The following is an 18861-nucleotide window of genomic DNA, read 5'->3' on the forward strand; positions in this document are numbered from 1 at the left end:
AGTAGTACTGCATGTCTGAGCAGAACCACTTTCACTTAGAACCCACTAACATCATGAAAAGTCATTTAGCAAATCCCCCATGTTGATATAACCATCCATTCAGGATCAGAAGCAATAACAATATTTTCACAATGGCTGCTGTGGTGACCATTTTAGATGTCAGATCAGCACCATTTTAATTTAGGTTCAACTAGACACCATAAGAAGTCTTTCTGAGAAAACCCCATGCTGATATGACTATTCATTCATAGGTAGTGATAACAAGATTTTCAAGATAATCATAATGGTGGCCATATTAGGTGTCCTGGGAATTATTTTCATGCATGACCAACTAGACACCTCTGGTGAAAACCCATGCTGATATGATTTTATTTATGAGGCATAGTGATAAGAGGATTTTCAAGATGGCTGCAAGGCAGCCATAATCTAGCTCAGTTAGGCACAATTTAATTCAGACTTGGTCTTGAGGCTGAATCAGTTATATTATTTTTGTGCTCAGTAAATGATTTGAATGGGAATTTTCTTTAATCAAATTATTTCATTCAAGTGATTCTTCTCTGGAAAAGTACTCTTAAAATATAACATTCTTGGAAACAGAGACTTGAATTTATAGTGATATTTTAAATAAGGATTTAATTCTTGGATTGTTGCTTTTGTTGTAGGGTTAAATGACATTTTTCAGCATAAGATAGGCTAAATATGGCAGCCAGTATAAATGGTGAGGAAGTACCCTGGAAAACCTTGGGAAAAAACCCACCGACCCACAAGAAGCTACTGGGAAGTTTCTCACATACCCACAATACCCGAACTAGAGACTTGAACCTGCACAGAGATGAGAGGGCAATGATCCATAATGGTGAGCACTTTAGACCACTTGGCCACCCAATTTTTGGACTGTATTATTGTGATCCAACAAAAGACTCTTGGTACATCACCACAATACAGGACACCACATGCACATCAACACTTTCAGTTTTGGATTTAATTTGGATTTCCACTAAAGTTTATGCAGAACTTTAATCATTAGGATGTGTCTGTAATATTAGGATTATTTGGGTTTTAATTTGCAATACCGTACTTTCTTTTTATTTACATTTTCACTTTTTATTCTAGTGAAATATATTATTCGAATAGTATTTGTTGAATTTTATAAATATTGTTGCTTCTCATTCTTTTCTATTACTTATTTTAAGACCATGGAGTCCAAATAATTGTACTTGTGCAAACTGAACATGAATTAAGTACACAGCTAACCGAAATGACTGCTCCCATGTGCTCCAAAGATCAGCTTGAATTAATCTTAAGTACTCTATTTTTAGCAGCTATTAAAATAGGGGAAATGAATTTTGCAAGACCAGACAATACCAGCTTCTGAAAGTGCAGTGAAGTATAGGAAGAGAAAATTACAAAGTGGAGCAGGAAACTCTTTCTTTAGAAATCTAACTCTAAGTAAAATATGAAACTGTAAAGTGCCAAAATATTTTAAGTAAAGCAATGTTTCCCTCATGGTCTATGTCAGTCATTGTCCAATTGCTCTATCCCAGTCCTCCTTACTCAGTGAAGCATGACTAGCTTTATACAGTTTATCTGCACACTTTTGATGTTGTTCATAGGTGCTGCTTAATATGTTTTACCAGTGATGCATTGTAAGCGTGATCAAGGGACCATTTAATTATTATGCATTAAACTTTAACTTGAAACAAGGAAAAGTGTTTCTGCCTATATAATTATCTGGTCAGTCTTCCCTCTTTATATCTCTGATGCCAAACAAGAGCAGATTTTTATCAAAGACTCATAAGCAATCAAGGACAAGATCAGATCCATTTATTACTTACAACAATGAAAAAAAAAAACATCCTGAATTTGGCCTAAACTGTCCAGATTATAACAATAAGGTAATAAATTAACAGCCTGTTGTGTATATATGTTAGCCTTAACCCCCGTTACCCAGCCACAAGTCATTGTACCATTTGCAATGTCTGCTCGAATAGTTCCTGTACCCAGTAGACTGGTTAAGGCTAGTTTCTGTAATGCAAGAACAGAACGCATGCAAAAGCTGTTTTCTTTTTTTCAATTTCTAAAAATATGTTATTTTCAAAAGCAGATTTCAATTATAAAATGACATTCATCCTACTGCCAGTAAAATCACATATATTTTAAGTTAACACTAATCATTGTTAACCCAGTCAATCTGTTCACCATTAATAGGTCACATGCTTCGCTTTGTACACAAAGATTACAGCTTTTGGTAGAATAAGCAGACAATCTTTATAAGGGTATGGTTCATACATGGGGAAAAACATATGTACTTGTCTTTCAACAACTTGAAAATAAATAACTGTATTTCATCAACATGAACAACATTTTCACAGTCAAAATTGAAATTTTTTACATGCCTGATGGGCACTTGACTTGGAATACTGGAGGAGACTGATTGGAAATTAGAGGGGCACCTGGTGATGAGATTTTTTTTAAAGGTGCAGCTAAGCAGGTGAGTTAGCAATGCAAGCAAGTTTGCAAGGGGCATCATGGGAATGTGCCTACTTAAAAATATGAAATTGAAGATGCAGAAATGGTGCAAAAATTAAAATGTTCATTGCTCAATCTTGAGATCAAATGGAAACATGGCAAAACTCAGTCTACCAACTGTAAAGACCTTATCCTGAATTATTATACATACTGGGTCAAGCAACAAAATTTATTGTGGAATGATCTTTTTCATATTTATAAAAAAAATAAATTGTATAAAATATAAATGCTAAAATATATTTTTAAATACAGGCCACCTAGAAACCAACTAAGGACAGGGTGCTTGGACTAATGAAGACAACAGTTGTTTTGCAACTGTATGTATTTTATTCTATTTCTAAAACCATAATCGTAATGATGCCAATGATGGGGCCTTGAAATCATTGTGTACATAATATTTTTAAAAATATAAAAGCGTAGTAATTAATCATGTATATATTGATAAATTTATATATTTCTGCCAAAAATACAGATTATTTTTAATATAACCCATTTACATATTTCTGGTCTCTAATTATTAATGAAAAAGAAAAGAAACAAATAAAAAATTATATCACACAGTAACTTGGATACCTCCAAAGAAGTACAACCATAATGTTCAATACTGGGACCTCTCTCAATTTCTTCACTAAGTAACGACTTATAGACAATTCGGCCCAACTTGGACAGAAAATAAGACAATTCGGCCCAACTTAAAAGACAATTCGGCCCAACTCGAAAGACAATTCGGCCCAACTTTGCGATAGTTGTATAAAGATATTTTTCTTCAAACAGCAAGTAGATACTATGTAAGATGTGTGTGTGTGTGTGTGTGAGAGAGAGAGAGAGAGAACACAAACTAACATATATTGCGCTTTCTAATTAAAATACTTAACTACATTTATTTTTATATGCTAAAAAATTATATGCATCCGTACAACGACATTCTCAATTTAAATAGTCTGGTCAAATTATCTATAATTGATTTATCAAATAATAATACTTAACAGATAATATTCTACAGAATACGTTTACATTTTTCTAAGAGTAGCGACAGCGTACATGAGATATTATACTAATATATTTGACTTTAGGCTTCAGATTTATTTGACTTTAGGCTTCAGATTGTAACACTGCTTCATATATGAATGCCATATTTTTATGACCAAAAGGAAACCAAGAAAGCTGAGTGAAAACGATTACAGATTTTATGAACAGTCTTTTGTCGTATGTATCTGATACATATGTTATATTTTTGGAGTGACTAAAAAGGCATACACGTTGTAAACTTTCGTGCTTATATTTTGAATCGGAAACTGTTATGATTAGAATGGTATTAATTTGACAACTTAAAATATTTTTGATATTTTGAATATTCATTATTATCAATTTAAATGAAATTTAAAATATGAGTCTTTTTTGTAATTCATAATAGCAGAACGCAATGTTCTGAATTAAATTTATGTGAAATTATCGCAAAATACCTAATTATGCAATTTTCAACCATTTTCCCGGTATCATTAATAAAATTCTCAAGCAAAATACATACGTTACAAGAGATCTTCTCGTATTTGAACGTATTTGTTATGATTTACAAATAACGTAAATCATAACAAATACGAGAAGATCTCTTGTAACGTATGTATTTTGCTTGAGAATTAAGATTTTGAGACCAAGTGGGCATGTGCCTAACTAAATCGACCTTCTTCCACAGGAGATATGATGCATCTCATTATTGTCTACGTAACTCCCAAAGCATCACGTCCATCTCTACCATACTTCTTTTTATCAGACGTCCTTTCTCCACAGTAATATTTGTATTTGGGACGGTTTTTCTAAAGATATCAGAAAGCTCGTAACCATTATAACTTCGGAAAACATTTATCTAGTTCACCAAATGTTTCAAATTTTATTCTCAACCTATTCTATTTTACAAACTAATTAAAATGAGAATGAATAATTAAGTAACCTAATGCAAGGATTTTGAACTATACGGTAAAAACATATTATATAAGAATTGTCAAAATATATGTTAAAAATAAATACTTGTTAAAACTATTGTCAGTTGTATTATAAAATTGGGCTGAATTGTCTTTCGAGTTGGGCCGAATTGTTTTTTAAGTTGGGCCGAATTGTCTTATTTTCGGTCCAAGTTGGGCTGAATTGTCTTGGGCCGAATTGTCCAATAGCCTAAGTAACAACACTATAAGTATGCTTATGATCACAACAACTCTAACAACCCAAAATATCCCAGTAATCTCTGATCTGCTTTACAAAATGTGAAGCAAGGTATTAACTTGTGTCACATGGATAAACAGCTTGTCAAGATCTGTTCTTTATGTTAACTAGACTACTAGCATCAAATAAAATATATTGTATCTCAAAACATTTCCCGATCATAAATTCTGATAGCACTGCATATAAAAACTTAAAGAAATGTAGGGAGTTTCTTGAAAAATGATCTTTTATGAATGTTCTTAAATAGTTTTGCTTAAAAAAAGTAAATTTATCACATAGTCTAAGTTTTATTGTCAGTTACAAATACTGTGTTTTTCTTTTAGCAATTAAATTCTTCGTATGATAAAACTTGATCCACTGTAACATTTAAAAATGCATGCAACTTGTGCACATTTTATATTTTTAAGAAAATTATTCTGAACCTAAAGGTTCTGTGGAAAAAAATGATGCCTACCTTTTCCTTCTAAAACTATTAAACTGGGCATTCTCTGCTGAAATTACCGATTCTTGGTACAAATTACTCTGGAACCGAGGGCGAGGGGTCCTCCACTTGAGTTTCAGAAAACAATGCTCTCAAAAAAGATGGAAACAATATAAACGACTACAGCAAAGATCCACCCTTTCATGCACACCGAAAACGTGTCATTTCAACCAAGTGACCTGCAATACGACCTGGGGTTCAAGGTAATTTCAAGGCAGTCTAGCAATTTATCTTTTAGAGGGTACTATCTTTTAGAGGGCATGGAGGGTACTATAGTCTCTACATTATTTAACTCGATGTCCAGTATTTAGAAACAGTTCGTAACGTTACTTACAAGTGCGTGTTAACGACACGAGCCAATCCATAAGCTCCAGTGGATAAAGTAAAAAAATGAAAGAAACAAATACGGGCGATTGTTATGGACAATTGTCTATCCAAATGACCCACGGTCAATGACCAGCAGCAGTGGTCACCAGTGGTGACCTGTGTCCATCACATGGCCATGGGCACTAATGCCATGCATGAACACGAAAACATAAAAAATGCACATACCTGCCTTTTTCTGTATACTTGTCTTACTTGTTATATCATCAGTGTTTAAGCAATCTATTCTGCTTAGCTATAATACTTATAAAACAATTTTTTTTTTACATTCAATCCTTTACTGGATCTACAATAAACTTGTCGTACAATCCATGAATCGCGTGAGAATGGCGTGATCATGTAAACATCAATTGGAAAGTCTCGTTACGATTCTGGCAACTTCGCCGCAGAGACAGCCTGGTTCCCGGCCTGTTTATTAAATGATACACATATGTGGATCATGGTTCTTACGAAGTTTGGTGCCAGACTGGTTTACAAACGTTTTCTGACTATGCTAAACTTTGAATATTAAGGCCGAATAACTAGTACGATCTGGTGGTCTATATGGTAGTATGAACATGTTTCGAGCGCACATTTGTTCATAAGTCTAAATAAATGTTCAGTTTGAATGCTTCTTTTTCAAATTATGATTTATGTAATTTGAAGCATGAATTTGATACATAGAATGCTCATATTGGACGATCGGTTTAAAGTGACCAGCATCTTCTATGACAACGTAGCAGAGGCACTTGATTGTGGGGAAACTAATGGTGAGTGTACACATTAGTTTCCCCAGAATCAAGTGCCTGTGCAATGTAGCTTCATTTCTCCACGATTTGCTGGTCAAATTCTATCCGTGACTCTTGTTTTGGCACACTTGAACACTTTTTTCATAATAATAACCCCTTCATAATCACAGGGGCTCGTTACAAAGAAAATCAAGGGATGGGGGTTCTAACCTGTAATAATATAACACAGAACCCCCATCCCTTGATTTTCTTTGTAACGAGCCCCTGTGTTCATAATGACACCTCTCATTTCTTTTCAAACAATAGTTATTTTAGCAAAGTATGCATAAGAAACGATAATAAAATATTTCATAATACTCCTAGTAGTTTGTTTTCGACCAGAAGACCCCTTGTCAAAAAGTTCGTGTATTCTATCACTTGTTTTGACGCACTTAAAAGAAAGCTTATATCTCTGACACCGTTTTATATACGCACCAGTGAAACAAACATATCAGAGAATAACACTGTCAGTAGTGAAGTGGGCCACCCTAGCCTCAAGGGAAATTAGCATTACAGGACCCCTTGGGCCACTCTAGCCTCAAGGGAAATTTAACATGGGGAAACATCATGGGCCACTCTAGCCTCAAGGGGAATTTAACATGGGAAAAAGTCTTGGGCCACTCTAGCCTCAAGGGGAATTGAACGTGGGGAAAAAGTCTTGGGCCACTCTAGCCTCAAGGGGAATTGAACATGGAAAAAAAATAATCTTGGGTCTGTTGAGCGACAAGGGAAAATGGAACAGGGTCGGGACCCTATTAAAATAGGGTCCCGACCTGATGGGTCTATGGAAATGGAACATACGAAAATTGAAACAGGGAGGGGTCTCTATTTTTTTTAAATAAAAAAAATTAAAAAAATGGGGCTAGGCAATTGAAAGTCAAGGTCTTTTCGAGACCTATGAGTGGCCCTGAAAAGGGCCTTTGGGTTTCTTCTTCTAACACCTCCACTTCTTCCACTATCTTCTCACTTTTTCCATTATTCCTTTCTTCTTCCTCTTTTCAGTTTCTGTTATCCAGTCAGGATGACCCATCTCTCTAAATTTCTGTTGGATCTTCATCCAGTTGTTATTCAATCTTTCAAACTCTAATTTCTTCTTTTTATTCTCTTCTTCCTTCCTCTCTTTGCTCCATTTTTCTTTTATCTTCATCACTTCTACATTCATTACATCTCTAATTAGTTCCTCTGCTTTTATCAGCTGGTTAAAACCCCACTTTACGTACCACCAGTCAGTCCAATAAAAGCTATTTTCTGGGAAGCTCCTGACTTCTATGACATGATCCAAGGCTTCCTTTAAAGTACCTACTCTCACGTAAGGTGGGTCAATGAATCCTCTGATTCTTTCTACTTCTTCCTCAATCATTCCCCCTATTAGATCTTTTGCTACTCCAAGACTCTTCACATTGTTCAGGCTACCTTCAAATCTTCCTTCCTTATTCAATCTTTCAACTACATAAGTCCCAACCATGATCCAAAAATAGCTATGTCTCAAATCGTTAAATAATTTTGTCACCTCCATCTTCTTTGTTTATTCCTTAGAATAGTTCGAACGACGAACACTGTGGGTTCTTATACGAAAAGCGCGGACGTGAAGGAAAACATCCCCTAAGACAAAAGTTATATTGCCTAGATCATGACCAAAAAACGCGCGGACGTGAAGGAAAACATCCCCTACTTTTCTCATTTCATATTATCTTCTATTCACATACGCTAACCAGCAACAAACTAACCAAAAATCTACCATCTACACACGCAAAGCATTAAAATCAAATCCCAGTAATCTACTATCCACACTAACCTATGCTAGCGCTTATGAACACACAATCATATACATAAACTCATACACTAGGAAAAAAAGAGTCCGTGTTTATATTCACACTACTCTACATACACACATTGACAAATCGATTACTATTTCTTTTCTAGATATTGGGGTAGCCCTGAAAAGGGCTGTTTGTTTTTGAACTCCAGTGACACCTGGTTAATGATGGCACCTTCCAGGCCTGGCACCACACACACATCTTCTTCCCCAGTCTCCTTTTACTTTTTTTCTTGGGAGTGCAGAGGCGGGATGATTGGCTTCAGCACCCCATTCCTCTGTCTCTGGTATCTTGTAAGTCATCCTCTCTCCTATTTTCTTTTCCTCCTCTTCCCTCTGTCTTCTCTCCTCCTCTTCTTTCTTTATCCTTGCCTCTTCAACGATGGCCTCTGCAGCCAGCTCATTCACTATAAGCCTGGCATATTCCAGGTGTACATGAAGTTCAAGCAGTTTTGCTAGTCTGGTGTTCATTCTCTTGATCAATCAACAAGGGTAGCTAGACTGCCGAGCGATTTTCAAGTTATATTAAAAGCGCGGACGTGAAGGAAAACATCCCCTAAAACAAAATTTATATTACCTAGATCATGACCAAACAACGCGCGGACCTAAAAGAAACACTCACTCACTTTTTTTACTACCCATTACTAGTTAAAAATTTTTAATTAAAAGTAATATACTATCCACATACGCAGAACAGCAATAAACAAACCCCAAATCTACTACACGTCAAACATCAAAAAAAACATTATCATTATCTACTATCCACACAAACGTACGTGAGTGCTTACAAACACAAACACATACAATCACACTAGAAAAGAGTCAGTGTTTATATTCACACTACTCTACATACACACATTGGCAAATCGATTGTTATTTCTTTTCTAGAGACTGGGGTAGCCCTGAAAAGGTCTGGTTTTTTTGTGTGCGAAGTTGAAGCTAGGGCGATCTTTTAGTTTCTAAGAATGTGACGTCCTCTGACGATATACTTTCTGACGACAGGTCTGCTTCTTCGGAAAGAGAAGAAGAACTCTTTGGTGTCGATACGACAATCGACAAAGCCTGTCAGGTTTAGGTTCCTGCTGCTGTTGTTGCTGCTGTTGATGCTCTCTCTGCTGTTTCTGAAGTCTGTACTTCTCTGTCCATTCTTCTTTCTCCCTGTTCACTTCTTCTCTGAAGAGCTCTTCTATCAGGTCTTCAGTGACTTTTAACATTCTCACATTCTCTGTCTCTTCAGGCTTCGGTATTAGACTGTCTGACCCTATGCAAATTCACTTAGGCTTCGTTTAGCTTAGCTAGTTTGGGGCACATCTTCGTAGGAGGATGAGTCGGCAATGGATGGTTAGACTGGAAACTACCCCGGTTTTTAAAGTCAAAGCGCGGACGTGAAGGAAAACATCCCTACACGGTTTTCGAGCTGGAACGTTCAATGTGTGCCATGAGAGGGATAGTAAGAAGTCAAAGAGCATGAATCAAAATTCTTATAGCCAAACAAAAGACAAAGGCATTTTTTTTCAAAACAACATTTTTTTATTCAAAATCACTTAACACTAACAAACAACTATAACATTTTTAACAATATAACATCAAACATTTTTTTCAAAACACAAACATTTTTTTCCAACTCACACATTATTTTGGACAAGGCTGACAACGTTGTGAATGAAATTGTGATTTCCACTGCTGGAAGTCATTAGGCCATTGATGGACACTACGTTTCCTAGCTTGAGACAAAAGATAAGCATAATGGTCGCAAAACCATTGATCTAATTTCACATCGTTTCTAGAAGAAGAACGAGGATCAAAATGAGTCACTAAATGATCTAAGGAATAACCCAGGCTGCGATGATGCAGAAAATACACACAATATTGTCCACACACCAAGGAATCTGTGCCTCTGTGCCTTTTAATTTCACATTATTGAATCGGGTAGTCTGAGCATTTCTTCTCATAAAGTCAATGATATCGACTTCCAAAGGAGGCAATCCATACGAATCGAAATATTCCACACATCCTTCTTGAGGAAAGTAGACGGCTACCCAGTGGGTTCCAGGGAGATGACTGTCGCCCGTGTTGATCACATAAGCTAGATGGTCTTGAGGTTTACGATGAGGGATTTCATCTTTAGCACAGACGACAGGATTCCAAGAAGCCGTGTACGAGCTGTGGTTCAAAAGGTAATAAAGTTCCCAGGTATCCATGTTTTGTGTGGTTTTCTTCTTCTTCTTCTTCACAGGTAATGATAAGTGATCAATTCGATCCTGACTTTTTGCTTGAAAATGTCTGACAAGTAAAAGGCGTTTAGATCCGACTTCTTACTCTGGTCCAAGAGAGATTCGATGCGACGGCACTCCAGAGACGTTAATAGAGGTGAGGAATGTTTATCCAAGCCTTTATACCACTCGTTCAACACTAATTCTATTTCGATGTGATCCCAAGCTTTGTCCAGATATTCGTCCAATTTTTCTTCTTGACTTAACATCAGACATTTGTCGTGTTGAATTTGACTGGGATGATCGTTGTGAAATCCATAGCACTCTTCCTTGATCAATTCTTTCATTATATCTGCCAGGACTGTAGCAAAACAGGAGACTAAATGGGCTTCTTGTTCTAGCCATCTTGACTTCATCATGATAACTTCTTCGTCTTGGGATTCTTCTTCTTCCACGGTCTCCTCACATTCCATCTTCAAAGTTTCTCCACTAGGTAAAGAGGGATAATAGTCTTCCATAGCTTCTAATAATCTAGAATGACTTCTCTCAAACTGTTTATTTCTATGGTATTGTCAAATTCTGCTTACAGGAGGACTTTCACTGTGTGATCTGGAGGTGGATTTGCAAACTGAAGTTCCACACGAATCTGACCCGATTTTATAGGGTGGAAATGTCCCTCGTCGCTGCCTTGGTCTGGAGTGAAATCAAAACCTCACAAAGCATAGCCTCCTGCATCATCGTCGTACGAAATACCGTGACTGGTGTTGGTTTCTAACTGTCCCGTGGCTTCGTACAGGGACAAGTAACATCTCAAATAATTCTTCGCGACACCAAAGTTAGGCTCAAAGGGTCTGGTACACAAGGTCTTGCCGTCGCGACTGACTTCGATCTTGGACACATTGTAATATTGAAACTCAAAAGGATTTTGATTGTGGGTTCCATTGAAGGCTGAATTCCTGACGATACCAACAATAAAACGCTTGGGTAACTGTCCTTGGAACAGATGATCTTCGATCATAGATCGCTGTCCAGCGGGAATGGTGAACGTTTTCACTTCTACGCGTCGTATCGGATACTTGGCGGTCGTTCTGCTCAACGTCTGACTGACGTCGTTTCCCACTTTAGGTAACATTTCCACACGACGCACGTAAAGTCGGGCTTCTTGAATGATAGTTTTGTATTCATTGGCATGGGCCATCAAATGGAAAGCGGCACTGCTACGATTCAGTCTCAGACGGATATCCATCCCGATCAGCAAATACTTTTCTTGTAACCACATGTCCAAATGCAGATGATCCATCAGTTCTAAACTTCGCCCTTGCAGAAATTTCTTACGACGGTCGTTAAACCCCACATTGTGAGGATTGTCATCTTCTGTCAGGACTGTATCGCTAAACGTGGCTACACCTGCCGTGTCAGGTTTCCATACCACGCAAGCATCCAGATGAGTATTCTTGGCTTCTTTTCCGTACGTCAAGAGATTTTCCAGGTAGGCACGATATGGGTAAGTATCCATGCTGCTGCTGACCAGTTTGTTATTCAAGTACAAGTCCACTTCGCTGAACAAGGAATGCATGAAATTGTTGACAGGAGCTACTCTAGCATCGTCTCCTGGATTGGTGTTGTCCGTTTTGATCACTTTCACTTTCAAATACAGGTAACTGCTATTCAGATCGATGTAATCTTCGGGTTGTCCTTTGATTTCAAACTCGATGGGAGCGGAATCCGTCAAAGAGGAGACGGGATGAAATTCCACCCACTGGGATTCTTGCATGGTCATCATCGTGGGGGGCATGGCAAACAGATCCAGTTCCGACTTGGAACAGGCGCAAGACTCTCGGTGCATCATTTTTTTCTCTTTCTCAATAATCGAAAACGTCTAAGTCTCGAACGGTTCTTCTTTTCTTTGCCTTTCTAGCTTTAGACGTGTGAAGTCTGGTGAAAGGGTGTTTTCCTCGTTGTCTCTTTCTGCCTTGTCCTTGCTGAATGCCTGACTCGGTAGCGTGCAGGGCATTTATAGGTGTTTCTCGTCGGCCCAAAAGGTCTTTGCCCGTTTGCAGCAAGACATTTTTGCCTGCCCTCATGAAGGCTTCTTTAGGGTTTTGTTTGTCGATGATGACATTTTGGAGAAATTCTTTGCCTTGTGTCAGTGCCGCATCTTTCAAGGCGTGCAATCCGCGTGTCACCATCGGTTTCAACACCGGGGCCACCGAACGAAAGGCCGATTTTAACATATCTCCTAAACCGTGTCCTCGCTGTCGAGCAACCCCTCGGTACACTGGATACATGACTTACAAGTCGTGAGAGAACCGTTTTCGAAAATGGAGTTTCACCGTGACTTTTCCTTTGGTGAATGAAATATTTTGTCCCAGATCTCCTTTTATAGCAATGTTGACCGTGTCCAAATACGACTTGCTGACAGGCAAATAGTGAGGATGTACAAATTCGCGGTGAACGTGGTAAGTGTTTCCACCTTCCTCGTCAGCGACCGTGTAAGAATCCACTTTGAAAGAAATGACACGCAGTAACGGCACAGAGGTGTGTCCCACCACGTTATACTCCACCCCATCGGAGTACACAAACATCAAATTCAGTCCTTGGTTCAGTTCTACCGGGGCACGAAATAACTTGCTAAAAGACTCGTTGTCGTAAATGATTGGTAATTCGTTTTCCTTGAGCATGGCCATTCTCATGTCCATGTCTCCGCCCAACATGTCAAACAATTCAGGACAAAATAAAATGGACACGATTTTACTCCTGTCAAATTTCATCAAGAAGCGACGAGCTGCTTTGTAGTATTCCATTGTGACACTTTTTTTGACACTTTTCAAAGCTTTCAGAAACACGACATTAAACTTGGAGGCTATGGTGCTCACCAAATGTTGGCCTCTAAAATAATAGCCTGGGGGAACGAACAAGTGATAGGTGGTGTACTTTTGATTTTGTGTACCAGGGTTTTTATGCTATATTTGCCATGGGTATTAAAGTACAGTTGCATTTGCTCGTCATGAACTTCCACATCAAAAAAGTTTTGATTGGGAAGGACATTGAGGACTTGGGTCGGGTGAATGATTTCTACTAAAGCCACTTCCCAATGGGCTTCGTGATCTAATGGGATGGTCTGAGGTAATGTGGGCGTGTAACAGCACAACGTGTTCTTGGGAAACACCTCCATGGAACTGTCACTGGGTAAGGTTAAGTAAAATTGGTTTTGGTGACTCATAATTCCAGAGTTCTGTGGCTGTCCGAGGGGTTACTGGACGTCAGAGGCGTGTCTCCGCCCAAAATAGGGTTGTTGTTGTTGTTATTGGAGTGGTGACTGACACTGGCACTGGACACAAGGTTCCCGTTGTTCCCGGTCGAGGAAAATTTCAGGGAGGGATTGGGAAGCAGGTAACCGATGCAGCTGCTCAATAAAATGGTCCACAATTGTTTGTCTCCTTGTTGCAAACTTAAATTGGCAATGGCTGCCCCGATGACACAATACACCACGAAGATTTGGCAGAAAAAGACGATTTGCGTTTTAGGCACACGTTCTCCACACCACACCCACAAAGGTTGTTTTTGTAAATCTTGCAGAGAAGAACTAGGTGAAGGAGTGGTCGACGTAGTTGCGTCTGTGTGAAAGGGCATGATGGTCACTTCTTTTTATAGTCGATGACTTGCGAAGCGTCGATCCAAGAATCAAAACTGGGTGGATATCCTTTCCAATGTACTTTGACTTCTTTGACACGTCGTTTGCCCACTTTACGGGTTCTGCGTTCGAGAATGCTTTCGATGTCGTACACGTCGTCTTCTTTTTTGGTGACACGTTGCCATTGATTATCGATGCTTTCCACTAGGGTGCGACTTCTGGAAATCTTGCGTCGAATGGGTTTGTGTAAAGTGTAGGTAGCTTGTTCTTGTAACCATCGTTGCACTTGAGGTAAACGGAGACTTTTCAGTCGCGTTTTGGCAGCACGATGCAATTTTTGAACTGCTGCGTTACCTGCAGGATGGGAGGGATCGTAGTAAATGGTGGCTAAGACTTTTTCCATTTGTTGGTTTGTGTGTTAATAAGGCACCCACACTTGAAAGATGCTACTCTTTTTCTCTTGGGGTACTTTCTTGGATTGCAGTGCTTTGCGTGTACGACCGGCAATAGGGGTCGAAGAGGAGGATGTCAGAACAGGGGATATCGGTTCTTGTTTCACTTCTGTCTTCACTTCTGTCTTCACTTTCTTTTTCTCTTGTGATGAAGAAGGGGTGGTCATTATCTTTTTAAACACATCCAATTCTGGAGGTAGGTGGTGTTGTTAACTTGCGTACTTTTTCTGGTGGAGTTTGAAATCCTTCTTCTTCTTCTTCTTCTCCTTTTTCTGTCTTGGTCACTGGTAGTGGTGGTACTGGTGATGGTGCTGGACTTTTCATCAAGGTCTTAAAATCTTTCAGAGTGGGAAGAGCTGTTTCGTCTGAGGCTTTCTGGTGAAAGAGTTGCAATCGTTGCAAGAGTTGACCGTACTTTTGCGATTTTTCTGTTTCGGACAAATCTTGGCGATCCATCAAGGACTGCAATTCGTGTTGTAACTGGGACATCTCGCTCAAATTGGGATTGGGAGGTAGATGCGGGGTGCTTTGTTCTTGCCAACGATGGTATTCCATCCATCGTTTGTAAGGTACAAAAGCTAGTTTTTGTTCTTCCATGGGCTGTCAAGGGTCAATTCTGAGATCTTGGGACTTCAGAGGGCCTTTTTATCTTGCTCCCACCAGTCCTCCCAACATGGTTCCCAAGACTCCTTTCAGCAATGGGCCTAACAAGAGGGGTAAAACGCCTCCACGTTGGACCAACATCTTCTTCTTTTGACGAATGGGAATTTTCTTTTGAACCATTTGGCGAGGAACGTGACGATGTTTGCCTAAGCATTGTTTCTGGTGTTTGGACAAAGGGATCGTGCCTTTCAACACGTTCAAACAACATTCGCACACGGTATTGATGACCTCTTTGGAGACTGATTGAATGAGTTTTTTTCGTAGGGGTGGAGAAGCTTAGGACAGGACAGATAACATGTCCCCATGTTTGACTAAACGAGGAGGCAGTCCTTTCCTTTTCTTTCCTTGGGGTTGTTTAGAAGAGGGATGTTTTCTGGAGGGTGACATCTTTGAGTCTTCAGCACCAAAAAACACTGATACCCCTACTTGGTCACAGGCCTTTTTTATACTGGAACGCGTCGCCACTGATTGTCTTTACGTCGTATCAACTTGAGGACAGGCATGACACGTCGTGCAGGGGTACGTAACGGACTAAATCGAGCCAGTTCTTGCTTGGACAAATCCAGTAAACTTTGTAACATGCCCGGTCTTTCTTGAACTTTGATTTTGGGAGAAGGTACTTTGTGAGCAGCAGCCACTGCCACTAAATTGGAGGGTCCTGCCACTGGGGAAGTTCTTGGGGTCATCAACGGAGAAGTTCTTGGTGTAATCAACGTCTCCAAGTACTCTTCAGTTCTTGGTGTCATCAACGGGGAAGTGGATGAACTTGAGGCTGCCGGAGACGTGGTCACCGCCGTTGCAGGTCGTGGTTTGCGAGTGTAAGGTTGCGTCCTGGCTGAGGTGCCTCTCTTGCGAATAGTTTTCTTCTGTGGACTGTTCTTTTTCTGGAGACTTTTTCTCTGTTTCTTTTTCTGGGGGCTTTTCTTTTTCCGGGGTGGTGTCTGGTAAGAGGAGGGTCCCGCCACTGGAGAAGTTCTTGCAGACACGGGTCTCCTTGGGGACCTGGTCTTTTTCTTCTTCTTGGAACTTCGTTTGACTTTTTTCTTGGGGAGAACTTTGGGGGCATTAGGATCCCATCTTAAGAGAGAGCGAATGATGACCCCTCCTAGAGTACCGCTCCCTCCAGGTTTCAAAATGATTCGTTTTTTGTTTTGAGTGTCGATGCGAGGATCGGCCAGTTGGGTCAAAGCGACTTTGTTTCGATCAAAAAAGCCTTTGGTTTGATGAGGAATCTGAATGATCCCTTGTAGTAACTGACGTGCTGTCACCGTGAACCATCGTAAGACTTCTTTGAGACTAGCTTCTAAGACACGAGCTCGTATTTGTGGATTTTTTTTCTCGACTGATGCCATATAAGGCACGAATCAATTTGACGGGAAGATGCGACTGAAGGGACGTCATGTTCAAACTGTGTGTGAGACAGACGAAAAGTGTCTGAGTTTTTTATAGATTTTTTTGTTGAGTAAAGTTAAGTCGAGGACGGAGACGTGTACAAGACAGGCCCTCCGTCTTGGCACCAGTGGTGAAACAAGTGGGTACGAAATCGCAAATTATCGGGGGTCGTAGGTTTCAAATCGACGAGTAAATAGGCGTGTGGAGTTTGAGTGGCATCGTCGTACGCGTGAGTCAGCCAAGGTGTTACTAACTGTTCGGCTAAGACTTGCATTTGCGATTTATCTCGAGGGCTTTTAAACAAGACCACGTAATGCGCATTGAGACTGATGGTGCGATGGGCTTTACTTTGTTGAAACAAATTTTGAGTAATGTAAACGACACTGGCATTACGATGATGCCCTTTGCGCGTGAACCACAGTTTAATTTCTTCTTCGTCTTCTCCTAACATGTCAAAAATGACCAAATGGGTTTGACGGGAGTCAGAGACGATGCCGTCGTCTTCTTTAGGAATGCCTTCCACAAACACAATGGAATCGCCTTGACTTTCTCGCAAGAGGCTGTACGCCGATTGCCACTCTTTGTAACACCACACGATGCGTTGAGGTGGACGATCGATCAAATGATGTTTATGTTCGATCAAGCGTTTGACGAATTCGGTTTTGCCTGAACCGCTAGGTCCAGCAATGAGCATGTTAAAGGGATGGCGAAGATACAAAGCCTCCCAACTGGCACGATCTAAGTGTTCGTCGATGACTTTGACAGTGGAGGAAGAGGGAGCAGAGACAGCAGAGGTAGCCATAGTGTTAGGAATGTCACTTGTGACACGAAAACAGACAAGACGAGAGTTTATATACTTTTTTCAGGACACGTTTATTGAATGTTTCAAATATGAACAACACGAAAGACAAAAATACATAAAAGCCAAATAGTTATGTACAGAAATAAAAAACACATCAAAACGATCAAAGTGGAATATAAACAAGTCTCTGTACAACATGTTTTGGGTAACCAAGATGTCCTAGGGACAGTGTGTAATGTTCTTACAGTCTCTACATGAGGTATTGTCGCACAAGTGTCCTCCCGGAATGACCTTTCAGGAATGTCCATGACAGTCCTGTCCTGAAGCGAGTGGTTGTTCTCCGTGACGGGTTCTTCGGGCACTGTCATTAACACAGGTTGAAAAGTAACTTTTTTCCTTGAACAACTCTTGTGCATACTGGGCCACTTCTTGGGTCCAAGCCTCAAAACCCCCCTTTTTCCAGTCACGAACATCTGTCCAATAGGGGTGTAAGTCACAAGCTACACACAAATCGTCATACACGTCTTGGGTAGCTAAAAGTTGACGAATCTTTTTCTCCTGTTGAGGTCGAGAAGTATCCAGATGAAAACGCAAGGCTTTGAGCAAAAGGAGTCTTTCGTGACCATTTAAGGCCATTGGGGTGGTAAGTACTGATCGTAAAGTGTCCACAAGGAATCGGTTGGTAAACGAAATCCAAGAAAGCAAGTCACTAAGACACACACTATGCGTCGTCCCATATTGAATGGATAGTTCTTGTAATAATTGATGGCAACGATCCACGGTTTGAATATGGTCATTGAGTTCCTTCCGCGGAATCTGTTCAATCACTTGTGACATAAGCCGTGGCATGGATTCCTGATTTTATAGTCTCTTTATTTCGGAAGCAATAAAGGTACTTTCTAACTAGACATCTTCGTTCTCCAGTAGGAAATCTAAATCTTGCATACTGTAATCTACACTTGAGAGTTTGTCTAGATGTTTCGTCTTCCGCTAAGCAGATTCCACGTAAAATATTTTGGCAATCCTTTAACTCGTCTTCCTCAATACGTTGCTCTAGGTGAATCTCGAAGTAACCAAAATTACGAACATTTAGTTCATTCACGAACTGAAAGTGATGAACAAGGTCTGACCACTGAAACAATTTGTGACGAATCAGTCCTCTTATACCATTCAGGTACCAGTGGTTAAACATCTGGTGACGTAACGGATGCTATTGTTCTTTACGTTTGACTTGTATTTTGACCAGATCTAGGTAAATGCGTTCTCTCAACTCCACAGGCAAAGCACGAATGTTCTCTTGTAAAGTATCCATGAATAGGTCAGTCCGTACAATTCACAATCTTCTCCTAGAGCAAAAGTAATCCACATAGTGAGTAATTTCTGACCACTGCCATTCAGAGTAACGTCCAAGAATGTCACTGAACTCTTTTGATGTAAACGGCCTAGAGTAATATAATAGGACGAATGCACACTTGACCCAGAGAAATCTAACACACTGGTTGATTTTGTTC

General features: G+C 39.7%; 1 protein-coding gene across 2 annotated transcripts in view; it reads right to left on the reverse strand.

The window, feature by feature from the left end:
• The window catches only part of LOC149797203 (acetyl-CoA carboxylase-like), a 197716-nt gene extending 191725 nt beyond the window's left edge, over nucleotides 1-5991 (reverse strand). Inside the window, exon 1 of one of the 2 annotated variants that reach the window (XM_089961889.1) lies at nucleotides 5780-5991. Coding sequence is in view for 1 of the 2 variants with exons in the window: in XM_089961888.1 (XP_089818014.1) it covers nucleotides 5918-5924 (7 nt within the window). In the remaining variant the exon portion in view is untranslated. The remainder of the gene's footprint in view (nucleotides 1-5779) is intronic. The other variant, XM_089961888.1, reaches the window with a different exon arrangement.
• Between the last annotated feature and the right edge of the window lie 12870 nt (nucleotides 5992-18861).

This window comes from Sinohyriopsis cumingii, chromosome 6 (genome assembly GCF_028554795.1).
Source record: "Sinohyriopsis cumingii isolate HCF-2022 chromosome 6, ASM2855479v2, whole genome shotgun sequence".
NCBI classification, from domain to species: domain Eukaryota; kingdom Metazoa; phylum Mollusca; class Bivalvia; order Unionida; family Unionidae; genus Sinohyriopsis; species Sinohyriopsis cumingii.